The sequence below is a fragment of the Microchirus variegatus genome (assembly GCF_963457635.1).
Source record: "Microchirus variegatus genome assembly, chromosome: 23".
Taxonomy (NCBI): domain Eukaryota; kingdom Metazoa; phylum Chordata; class Actinopteri; order Pleuronectiformes; family Soleidae; genus Microchirus; species Microchirus variegatus.
Genome location: NC_139824.1, coordinates 9,810,312 through 9,822,886, shown reverse-complemented (window position 1 = coordinate 9,822,886; position 12,575 = coordinate 9,810,312). Strand labels below are relative to the sequence as shown.

General features: G+C 41.3%; 1 protein-coding gene across 1 annotated transcript; it reads right to left on the bottom strand.

The window, feature by feature from the left end:
- Window positions 1–2,034: 2,034 nt before the first annotated feature.
- Window positions 2,035–10,271, bottom strand: LOC310943729 (uncharacterized protein; the record flags this gene model as incomplete). The annotated part of the gene is made up of 6 exons (XM_083909364.1): window positions 2,035–3,047; window positions 4,501–4,662; window positions 5,130–5,277; window positions 6,000–6,044; window positions 6,444–6,488; window positions 10,221–10,271. The coding sequence occupies 6 exons, from the start codon at window positions 10,269–10,271 to the stop codon at window positions 2,035–2,037; spliced, it is 1,464 nt and encodes a 487-aa protein (XP_083765490.1).
- Between the last annotated feature and the right edge of the window lie 2,304 nt (window positions 10,272–12,575).

The following is a 12,575-nucleotide window of genomic DNA, read 5'->3' as shown; positions in this document are numbered from 1 at the left end:
GTAGGCTACTAATTCGCCAGAATCTTTTTTTAAAAAGGGCATCCTTCTCATTCCTAATTCCACTCCCAAGATGGCAGCAACACTGGCGCATTCTCCAGCAGCTAACGCAGCGTCTACGTGCGCCCACGAGCCAAAAAACATCAAACAACATCCCTGACAGCAGCGCTAAGATAAAAACGTACAGCGCAGAGAGAGGACGGCGGCGTCTCCTCCGAGTTACTGCACAAGAGCTTTGAACAGAGAAGACCCCGATGAAAACGCTGCAATATCTTTGACAAATAAAGGTGTAGAGCTGAGCCGAGGGCTAAGATTTCTCTAAAGACTTGTCCAAGGACACAGCGACGGCTCCTCCCGCCGAGAACCTTACGGAGAGACGTCTGTCTCGCACAAACGAGAAATGTGATTTCAGCACATCGCGTTCTGAGATCGAACAAAGAGAGCACACGCATCAGTCGACGGGTATCACGCCCCAACTTATGAGGCAGAGACTACACAAACACAGGATCAACCAGGAAAAAAACTGCATCACAACGGTGCCTTTAAACCCTCTAAATAACCACATCAAATCTGCCTTCTGTTCCAGGCATTTTCATGATCCACGATGAGGTTTGAAGTTCCTGCCTTATAAAAACTTAACAGTCCGTCCATGTCTTACTAACTAACACCGCCTTGCAAACTTGGCAGCGAGCAACCAGGAAACAGTCCAAACACTTTACATCCAAGGTCAAACAGTCTGTTAATTACACAGTTTATTTATTTAAAGGTCCCGTGTGTAAGATTTAAGAGGGTTTTTCGCGGTGTAAAATTGCCTTTAAAAATGAAATTTGCCGTTTGTTTTTTTACGGAATCTTGTGACAACATTTTGAGGCAGAAACTTGCTACACAAATAAAAGAAGAACGGCAGTCTCACCGTTAGATGTCGCCAACTCTTACACACTGGACCTTTAACAGTCTGAAACATCAATATATCTATATATATATATATAAGTCATTATATCACGGTAAAGCTTTGCCACCCATACATTTTGATAGATGTTTACATCCCTCCTTTCATTACGGGAACAACAGAAGACGCGCTGTATAAAAGTCATGAATCAGTCACTGTAATAGTGTTTCCTCCGATTAACAGAGACAAGTGAGCTGGTGAATTTTAAAATAAGTCAACTCTACAACAAAGGAATCTTTCTTAATATTTCGTGGACGCAAACTTGCCGAAGTTTTTCAAGAAATCAGAAGACAGTAGAGTGAAGTGATATATATATATATATCAATTGTTGAAGCTGCTCCTTTGAAAACAAACTCTTGTTTTGTATTTCATTTAAGAAAATATCTATTGGTGATGATGATGATGAGTACTCCCTTATCCTGCCGTTGCTACACTATATATGTATATATACACAGTTGTGGTTCCACACGCCTCAAAATGAAATCTTACTTTGCATAATGTTGTTCAACCAAAGATTGACTTCTCAGCTTCTCGGCACTAACTGTGAAACGATCTGTATGACAACAAAGATGAAAGCAACTAGAAAAGTAGCTTATAAGTCTGTACAGTAGGAATTCCATCTTGCTTTCATTCCTCGGTTGACGACCACCGTCTTTGAGGAACTTCTCTGGGAAAAACAAAAACCCCGCTAAGATTTAGCAAGCGGAGAGGTAAAAAGTCAACGGTGGAGGGCTGGTGCTACGTCGACACTAAAGCTACGTGTAAAAGTAGATTTGGTTAACATGCAGGAGAATGACGGAGAAAGAGAACGAACGAGACTTTCTCCCGAACCTCGAACCCAACTCGGCCAACTAAAATAAAGAAAACTGTCTTCTGTAAGGTCTGAAACAGCAGAACCCAAAGAAAACAAAGTCTTTTTGATTTGTAACCGTTCTACAGCAGCTCAACTTCTCACCTACTTGTCTCGATATATAAATCTTGTTTTAATACTTCTCATTGGCCGTCAGAGTGCGACGCCTCCACACAGTGTGACGATGGCTTTGCAGGTCGCCTGGACGACACCAGACGATGAGGAGATGCTGCTCGGCTCAGTCGTCCAGCAGAGGCAGCCGCCCGCTGGCCCTCACTCGGCGGGAACAGTCCACGCTGTCGTGCAGCACGTCTTCCACCTCCTCGCCCTTCACGACCTCTTTCCCTCCTCCTCTCCCCAAGTGCCCCTTCTGCAGCTCCTCTTCCTCCGGATCCTCCCTCTTCACATGACAGCGACACACCTCGATGCCCGAGTCGCCCGTGAGTCGCCGGTGCCGGAAATGATCCTCCTCGTCGTCCTCGTCCTCCTCTTCCTCCTGCTCTTCTTTGCTGTTGCGACGCACGAACGCGGCCATGTTTGAAGAGAGGAGAACATGTTTAGGGGGCAGCGGCGCGGCCCTGGGTGCCGGACCGCGAGGTGAAACCGCGTTGCCTTTCTCGCGCTGAACTGCGGCGGATCCAAGCGGGTCTGAGAGGACAAGAGGGTGGACTTGACCAGACGGGAGGGAAGATAGGAGGATGAGGGGAGAAAGCGGCAGGCAAGAAGGCTGCGAACGATGAGAGTGTAACGGAAGAGAAAGGGATGACGCTGGAGGTGAGGTTCCTTCACAGCCATTAGAGGGACGTCTCTGAACGGGGAGGAAATCTGGACTGGCTGCAGGTATGACATCAGGTTGTGATGGAGAGGGCGTCGGCGTGTAAGCGGCCCCAAGCCTTGGAATAACGGCACAGTCGCCACCGACCTCGCTGGGCGTGGAGATGTGGCTGCTGTCGTAGGTCTCGTCGGTCACCTGCACGGAGAAGGTGGTGCTCGAGGGCGAGGTGAGGGAGCACGACTCGCAGGAGCAGCTGGTGTAGTTGTCGGAGCTCTGGGAGGAAGTCATGCCACTGGGGCCGGGGTCCGGATAGGGAGGGCAGGGGTGGCGGTGGTGGTGATAGTGGGGGAAAGAGGAGCTAGGCCCCCCCATGGTGCCAGCCTGCAGAGCAAAGACAGAGCTGTAAGGCGGAGGAGGGGTGCAGGGCTGTGCCGCCACCTCCTCGTAGGACGGCAACTTGAAGGAAGCCAGAAAACCTGCGGCGAAAGAAACATCAGCTCAGATGAGACAGCGGCTCCTGAAAACTAATCACTGAAAAACTGTGAAACTAAAGCCTGATATTGCTTGCTCTTATAACCACATACAAGTTTATTAATATATAGTATTTTATTATACTTCAAAAGTTTGGGGTCACTTAGAAATGTCCTTATTTTTTAAGAAAAAACACTTTTTTTTTATAACATTAAATGGATCAGAAAAACAGTCGATACATTGTTAATGTGGTAAACGACTATTCTAGCTGCAAACGTCTGGTTTTTAATGGAATATGTACATAGGTGTATAGAGGCCAATTACCAGTGTTCTAATGGTACATTGTGTTTGCTAATCGCGTTAGAAGGCTATTGGATGATTAGAAAACCCTTGTGCAATGATGTTAGCACAGCTGAAAACACTTTTGCTGGTTCTTTGACGAAAGGGCAAAAATTATTATTTTGAATGAGGTCATTATTTCTAATCTTGTCAATGTCTTGATTATATTTTCTATTCATTTTGCAACTCTTTTGATGAATAAAAGTGTGACTTTTAATAACGCATAAAATTGTATAGGTGACCCCAAACTTTTGATCTGTAGTTTATATTAGTAATAGATTTAGAACTTTTATAATATATGTTTTTATCTGAAGTATTGCAGGTATTTAATAGTATAATTAACTGTGATATTGTGTTCTCGATTAAACCAAAATTGAAACATTCACCTCAGTCATATGCACATTATGTGTATGATGTGTGTTAAATTGGACATGTACATGTCCAACAGTGTGTTTTTTCTTAGCTAACTGCTACATATGGCTCCCCCTGCTGACAAAAAATAAATACTATCAGGCCAAATAGAGATAATATAGAAAATTGATAATAAATACAACAAAAAAAGAGAAAATAAAGTGCTTTAGTTGTGTTCAATGAATAGAGCCTTAAAAACAATGATACGACACAAATGTGAGTCTAAAAATTAACATTGAATCCTGGATTACAGAACGTTAAATAATGTTAAATAATGATAAATGGATAAATTTTCACTCCCTTGCATCCACACCCCCACTATATATAATAAAATGTATAATTTTGAAAAAAACTTAACTTGGTTAAAAAGTTACTAAAGTCCAAAACGTGTATCAATCCTTAGCTGGAAATAGGAACCAACAAGCAACCAGCTTTAGTTTTACTTTTTTTTTTAAAGCAATATGCAACACTCTCACAACACAAGACATCAGGAGACAAATATTACATATGTATATTCATACATATGTAGTAATGGTTTGAGCAGAGAGTGATGTCACTGTACATAAATATGCTGCAGATATCAGCATATTTTACCTATTTTTTTTCTGTATAACACACAAAAATATTATCTAATGAAGTGTGGCTGATGCCATGTAAAACCTACACCTTACAACTTGGACTGAAACGTGTGCTGAAAATGCAACGTACTGAGGTCCAGCATTGAGGAAGGGTAGTTGCAGGCTCCGTTGTAGGCGATCAGATTGATCTCCCGCTGTCTCTGCTGCTGCTGGATCCTCAGCTTGGCTCTGCGGTGGCGGTAAGCGCAGAAACAACTGAAGAGGATCAGCGCCGTCCACAGGAGCCAAAACCCTGTGGAGAAACAGAGAAAATGAACCCAGATATGTATCATTATAAAGACAATCATCAAGGTTCTCATCTATAATCTGTGGTTTTGTGGAGTCAAAGGAGCAACATATTCATAATTACATACCACATGATGTACTTTGTTGATAATTGCAGAGTGTTTTATGTCAATTTATTTTAATATGAATACTATTTCAACTACATAGTAGGTGTTTTATGCTGTGCACCACCTACTGTTTCCTAAAGATTGAATCTATCCAAGTGAAATCATTTTATTTAACCATATAAAGCACATAAAAAATGTTTATTCCTTGGGTTACATCCAAAGATTATTTCACCCAAATCCCTCTTTTAACTTTTGATGCTATTTAATACATGTGGAAGGTAAACAAATAAAAGTCTGATTAGTTATATTGCAATATTCCTAATATATGAAACACAAAACAGTAAAAATAATCAATTAGATGACTCACACCAGAGTTCATAATAATAGGTACAACAGCCCGTCTCTCCACAGCAGTGTCCGGTTTCACACAGGTAACCTGGGTTGTTGTTGACACCGGGACAGTACTTCTGGCTGACTACAGGCTGGCTACCAGAACCCGGATGCTGCTTCACCACCTAGTGGACAAAACACATCACAACACATATATATAGTTGTGTTCCTGCAAAACAAAAGCCGAGTTGCCACGGTTGGTATCGTTTTCCCTTTTCGACATACGAGCGATGTATTGCTCAAAGAAGCTGAATTTGGAGCTTTTAAACAGAAGATAGACTCATGAAAGAATCTCTGCAACAAACTGAAGGTCACATCAGAATGGGGAACTACATGTTATGAAGAGTGCTATTGGTTCAGAATCACTTCATAAGACCTCTAAATGCACAAAACAAACACTGACACAAATGAGCTGCAGCAGCAGAAGAACTCCCAACTGCCACCTGTTACTATTAGATATCATGTGTACCTAATAAAGTGGCCGCTAAGTGTATTCGTATACATACACTTACGTGTGAACCAAGGTTATTATAGTTTGGAAATTATCATTAGCTTGTATTTTTTTTTTAGTTTTTCTGTTTGCTTTTTTTATTTCAGTTTAGTTTTAGTTAATTGAACAAATGATTAAGTCGCTTTAGTTTATATTTTGAGGAATTGACTAGTTTCAGTTTTTATTTAGTCTTAGTCTTAGTTTTTCACGTATTAAGAGAACGCCTAGACTTGTAGACGCTGAAATGGATGAAAGAATGTGTGACAGCAAATATGGATGATCAAATCCTTTAATTTAATTCTTTAAAATGAAATGAAATTATTTTACTAGCTACAGGTTTGGGGAAACAAATCTCACCTTATTAACTGTGCGTGTGTCTGCCTCCTTCTGAGAAACAGCAACCTAAAAATAAATAAGAAATGAAAACACCTCGGTGAATTTTACACGTACATCCTAGCCAATTAGAGAGTCGCAGTGAAGGACACGACGCCAGACATTAAATATTAGGTGTTTGACACATCATAAAAGGATGAAAAATGACAGCGCTCAGAAAGAAAGCTTCACGCTCTCCAGCAGAATCATAACTCGCAGTACTAATGCACCAAGAGGAGGCTGCAAAATCTGTTATATGTACATAGTTACCACACACAGGGCTCTCGAGCGCTAACAAATAATTATGAATTGCCATAGCAACCGCAGCGGTTACGCTCGGAGGCTTTTCTCACTCATGCTGTCAGTGTTACATTATCCAGGAGGGGGAATCACAGACTGAGCGGCGGATTGAAGGTCGAAGCTCCGTACCGTAGCTGTTTCAGTGCCGTCCAGCCCCTGCAGGGACATGGTCATCTACGGAGACACAGAGAATAGGTGACAATAGTTAAGGCAGGAAGTGACATGAGACAATGTCAATACAAATGTGTCCTCAGTCCCACAAAGAAATGGGAAGGTCAATGGCATGGAATAACCGGTTTGGTCTTTTTTTCCTCCTGTGAGACGCCACACAGAAGACAATAATGCCCAGAAACTGTTGTGTATATGTTCTCAGTCCTTCAACACGGCAAAGATACACCTCTGAAATGTAGTATTGGGAATCCCGGTTTCCTCCCACCATCACAACATATATGAACGTTAGAATATTCGGTCAGGTTGGTCCATCGTGTGGCGGCGCTGATCAAATCTTCCACCTGACCTTGCAATTTCAGTTGTGTATCGACAATAAAGACCTTTTCCTTTCCTTTTTACAGTACCTGGAATAATCCATCTTCTACCTGGTACACTCTTGGAAATAAAAGTGCTAAGAAGAACCATATAAGGTTCTTCGGCTTTTCCTCATAGGAGAACCCTTTTTCGAGGGTTCCACCAAGAACCCTTTTAAAACCCTTTATTCAGGAAAGGGGTTTTAAAGGGTTCTCTGGATCAAAATGGTTCTTACTGGAACCATTAGTGTTACCAAGAACCCTTTCCTGCAGAAAGGGTTTTGGTTCTGCAAGGGCTGAGGTTCCAGTTAGAACCTCAGCCCTTGCAGAAGGACCCGAATGGAAACCTTATTTCTAAGAGTGTATTACTCATGTTGTAGTGACCTAAAACTGTTTACAAGGTCACATTATGGGGACAAATATCAAGTCTACACATGACTACATTTGAAGATGAAGACATGTTAGGCTGAGGTCAGGATTAGGATTAGACCAGTAGTAATTGTGGTTAAGGTTAGAGTAAATCTACAGGAACTGAATGTAAGTCAATGCATTGTCCTCTGAAGTCATGGCAACACTCACTCAGAATCACGACGCCTGAGCCACATTTCATAAAGCAGCCAGTTCCACATGCTGCTCTGAGGCTGAAGCTTCTCTTGGCTTAGAGATGCTTTTTTTTTTTCCTTTCCTCTTATAGGTCATGAAAAACTTGACAAAATCTCTGCTATCAGCGATTTACTCGACCACGTGTTCACGGGCATAAAGTGGTGCCCGTCATCATAGCAGTATTTGGCAGAGTTTCTGTTCCATGCTGCAAAAAAAGTGCCTGTTGATTTCTCTGGAGACGGCATGTCCTTGATTAGACTTTCCTGTTTGATTTTTTTGTGTGGGAACATTGTATGAACATCAATTTGTAATATTAAACCCATTTTGCTCATTTCATTTACAGTGCTTAACAAGTTTATTATTCCACCATCCAAAGCCACAGTATTGGTAATTATCGAAATGTTTTTTTTCGATAATTCTTTAAAAGCCCTTTCCTGAATAAAGGGTTTTAAAAGGGTTCTTGGTCGAACCCTCCAAAAGGGTTCCAGGAGGTGGAACCTTTATAAAAAGGTTCTACCTGGAGCCAAAAAAAGGGTTCTCCTATGAGGACAAGTTCTACTTAGCACTTTTATTTCTAAGAGTGTCGTGAGTCAGCTCAAGTTTGGACATAAAAAGGTGAATTCAGTTTGTTATTTTTTGAAAGATTACTAAAATATTTACATTTTTAATGACTGGTGGTCTAATAAATTTGTTTAGCACTAAAAAATGCACTAAAAAGAAAGAAAAAAACAACAGCAACAATATCCAAAAATAAGGAGAAGCAGCATAAAGACAGAATAATAACTATATAAAATGATGTGATGTAGCAAAGCACACCAGGAAGAAGGGACCATGAGTTCCAACCTATTAAGGGAACCTAATTTAAAGTAACTGGTGCTAAAGTGCTTATTTTTATTGCACATAGCTTTTCAAAGAGAACGAGATAAATTGCACACTGCCTTCATTGCATCGCCCTTAGATTTGCAAGGAAATTGAACAAGCTCCACATTGCCCTTTTCTATTAACTTTCAGAATCCACTATTGATGCATCAACACACATTATTGTGGTTAGACATTGTCAAAAGGTCAGGTTTGTGCTTTGCCACGTCTTTAAAACAACATTAGGAAACCACACGTTTAGCGATATTCAAGACCCTAACAAAATAATAAGGGCATCAAAAAATGAACGCTTCATGATTTACGCTGAATAGATTTAAGACGTTGTGAACTCTGTATGGCCCCCGATATGTGCGAGGCGCCAGATCAAAGCAGCTGTCAAATATAACAGAGTTTCTGTGCTGTAATGAAAGTCATAGTCAGTAGGGAGGGGGGGGGGCGCTCTGGCATGGATGTGGAGTTCCTGTGGTTAAGCCCACCACACATCATTGACTGTATGTGTGCGAGTGTGAAGAGATCATTCAGGTTTCCCCAGAGACCACAAACTAACCGCCAATGATTTCCACCCCAACGCCCCTGAAGGTCCCAACAGAACTGCACTCAACAGATTATCATGAGTGAACGGGAGAGGAAAATGAAAGTTGGTGACAGGAAGGTGAAAAATGTGACATAAGAAACTCATATTTGATAAGATGTCGTCAGAATAACTAACTTTAGGCCGACTTCCTGTCAGTTGCTGCCAAGAGCGTTCGCCTGCTTCCTGCCTTCGACGCCTAACCATTGACACCGGTTTTATTAATTGATAAAACACTATAAATTAGTGAAACCTGTAAGATTGTAGTTATGTTTTTTTAAACTGTGGTTGTAGTGACACATAGCTAATAACATGACCTCAACAAGTGCACCCCCACAATCATCGCTGTTTCGACCCTACATAGCAATAGTTCCAGTAGGAAAAACTTGTCCATGATATCTTAAGACCATGTTTGCCACTTTATCTTGCTGTTCGAAAGCCTTTTCATGCTCAAAACTGAAGTTTAAAACATCACAGACTTAAACAGACATAGAGTTTGTTAGGAATCTAAAATCTGTTTCTTTCTGTCCCTGAGAGCCAGTATCCATCTTCCATGTGTGGTCTATGGAAACAGCAATGAGTTCACGTGGTGAGGTCAGTGTTTCGAATGCATCAATAACTTAATCAACTTATGTGGACCAGGGTGCAACTCTGATGTAACTTACTGTCAGACTGAATTGAAGATAATCAGAACATGTCTGTCAACAGCGAAACAACAAGAACCAGACTCACACACTCGAATATACAATGACTGTAACCAGAAACAGGAAGCAAGAGACATGACATTTTTGAGTATTAAACATTTGCAATTGTTGTTTTCATGTGATTATACAGATGTATTCTACGTCGTAATGATGATGGCCTTTGATTTCTTACTTTCTGAAGTGGAAAAATACTTCCCCCAGCATCACATGCTTTGCCTTGCAGGCAATCTTTTGCACAGATAAACAAACACATGGGAACCATGACTGACTTTTCCAGGAGACTGCAGTGGAGCAGATGTTTTTTGCATGGAGCAACATTGTGTACAGTAGAAAGAATGGAGAAAGGAAACACTGTCTCAATAACACAGAGGAGGAGGAGGGGGGGGGAACACGCTGCTCTGCTGCAGTCACTGAAGACCAGCTGTTGACAGCTACCTGTGTGTGTGTGTGTGTGTACATGTGTAATGTGTCGATTTCGTTTTCTGAGGCTCTGATAAAGTGAGGATTATGATGTGAATCGAGCTTAATGTTAGGATGGGGATGCAGAATAGAAGTCAATGCAGTGTGTGTGTAGTGTAGAATAGTGTAGTGTAGTAGTGTGGTGTAGTGTAGTGTGGTGTATTACCTCCTCCGCCTTCAGCCCGAGGCAGAATGTCAGCTTATTCTCAGGATCCATGGTCAAAGATGAAAAACCAAGCTATGCACGGAAATAAGACTGCAGATGTGATTGTGCTAAACCTCCATCACCACTGTCCCTCTACACTCCACAGACGCGCCAGCCTCGCCATCCGCCATTCCCCCCCCGGTCTGTCGGATGGACGTATGGACAGACAGACAGACAGACAGACAGGCGGGCGGACAGACTGATGCCCCTCCTTTGCCTCCGCTCACACACCGGGCTCCAGTCAGAGCTCCAGTCTCCCGGATCTAAAGCCGCAGACGTGTGCGCCTGCCGTCGCGTGTGTGTGTGTGTGTGTGTGTTTGTTTTTTTTTAGCGGAGATTCAGTTTCAGCCGCTGTTTTTTGCACAGACGCTCAGAGCTGAACATGATGTCATGCTTCTTCTTCTTCTTCTGCTTGTGTAGGAGAGCGCAGCAGCAGCAGCGGCTTTGATTGGCCGGAGCTCCCAGCAACAGGCGCACAGAGGCGGCTTCACAGTCAGCCCGGTGACCCCCCCCCCCCCTCCGTCACACCAGAGCACCACAACATACACACGTGTGCGTGTTTGTTATTGTATGGGTATCTTTGTGAGGACCAAGAAAAAACAACGCAGAAGCAGAGGCGATTCTTGAGTCTGTCGGGGCCCTAAGTCAAAATTCCCAGGGGGCCCTTCCAACCAGTGTTCATCACCATGATGTTATAAATAATCTGACACCAACGAAAAATGTTTGAGAAAAATATATTTTTTTCCCGAAATGAATGAAATAACATGGAAAAACCTTGTAATTAAAAAGTATGTGAAAATATAAACGTAAAGAACAATAAAATACTGTAAATAGCTTTAAAACTTAGTAAAAAAAATACATTACACTTTAAAGAACCCACATTATAAAACAAGGAAATGCACTTTTTTTCAATGAATATAGCATTAAACAGTTTACATTACATTTTAATGTAAATTACAATTTACATCCGTAACTATTTTCACAAAGTCTTTATTTGATTTATTATGTGTATGATGTTAATGTTTTGTGAGCAGTTTATGAGCCTGTGAAATAAGATCACGAACGAGCAACAATGACAGTTTGTGTCACCAGAGAGCAGCAGACTACACGTTTTCACGTTCTGAGTCATTTCTGAACATGGAGGAGGATCATCTTTGTTTTGAGGCAGAAAAAGGATACTGTTACTTGTGTTACTTCTCTATGGAGACTGAGACCTGGTCCTAATGAGGCAGAACCTCATTTCTGAGGAGCTGGTTAAGATTAGGGCCAATATATTTACTGTGGTTATAGATTAAGGTTAGGATTAGACATCAACTGGTTATGATTAAGGTGAGGGATAACACTGTGTTCAGTCTGTCCAGATGAATAGAAATATCTATCTATCTATCTATCTATCTATCTATCTATCTATCTATCTATCTATCTATCTATCTATCTATCTATCTATCTATCTATCTATCTATCTATCTATCTATCTATCTATCTATCTATCTAGACTAATTTACAGCCATTTCCGTAACACCTATCGTTTGGAATTGGTAAACAAAACAATTTCCAAGAGATGTCTGGTAAAGTAAATCAATCAAAACTTCCAATTCTTTTCATTTTCATATTTCAGTTGAGACCTTCGTTGTTGTGGAAAATGCTGTTTGTGTCAGTGGTTAAAAAGACACAAGACTGGACACGAGACATAAGGACACAAGACAGACCACAAAACATTGTAAGCAGCCTGCCCAAAAAAACATTTCAACCAGAAAAGCGCACAGATATATCAGCAACGGTAAATACATAAACAAATAAGCAACACGGCACAGTGCTGCTATTTAAAACACACATCCCATACATCTAAGTTTAAAAGTTTGGGTTTCTCCTCTGTAAGTCCTGACCTAATATTTGGAAACTAATGATTTACAGGAAATTCAAAAGGAAACTAAGAGGGTGTTTTGTTAGTATTTCCCATTACGACGCCAAACATGTGATTTGCAGTCATGACAGTGACTTCACACGTTCTCCATAACCCGTACACTTGTAGGTTACATAACCTACGACCTGCCATGAAGTACGTGAGTTTGGAGCGTGTCTCTCTTTCTCTGTCTCGCAACTTCTCTTTTATCTTATCACCCGAGTCGTCAACCCTTTCCACAGGAGGGGGAATAGTTACTGTACAAAGCAGAGACAACACATACATGGCAAAACAAAGAGGACAAAGTTTTTGTACTTTTCTCCAGGAAAACAAGTCAATGGACATGTGATGTTCAAATAATAACCACTTTCTCGACACTTTCTTGTTTTCTTCAATAATCGTTTTTCTGCATC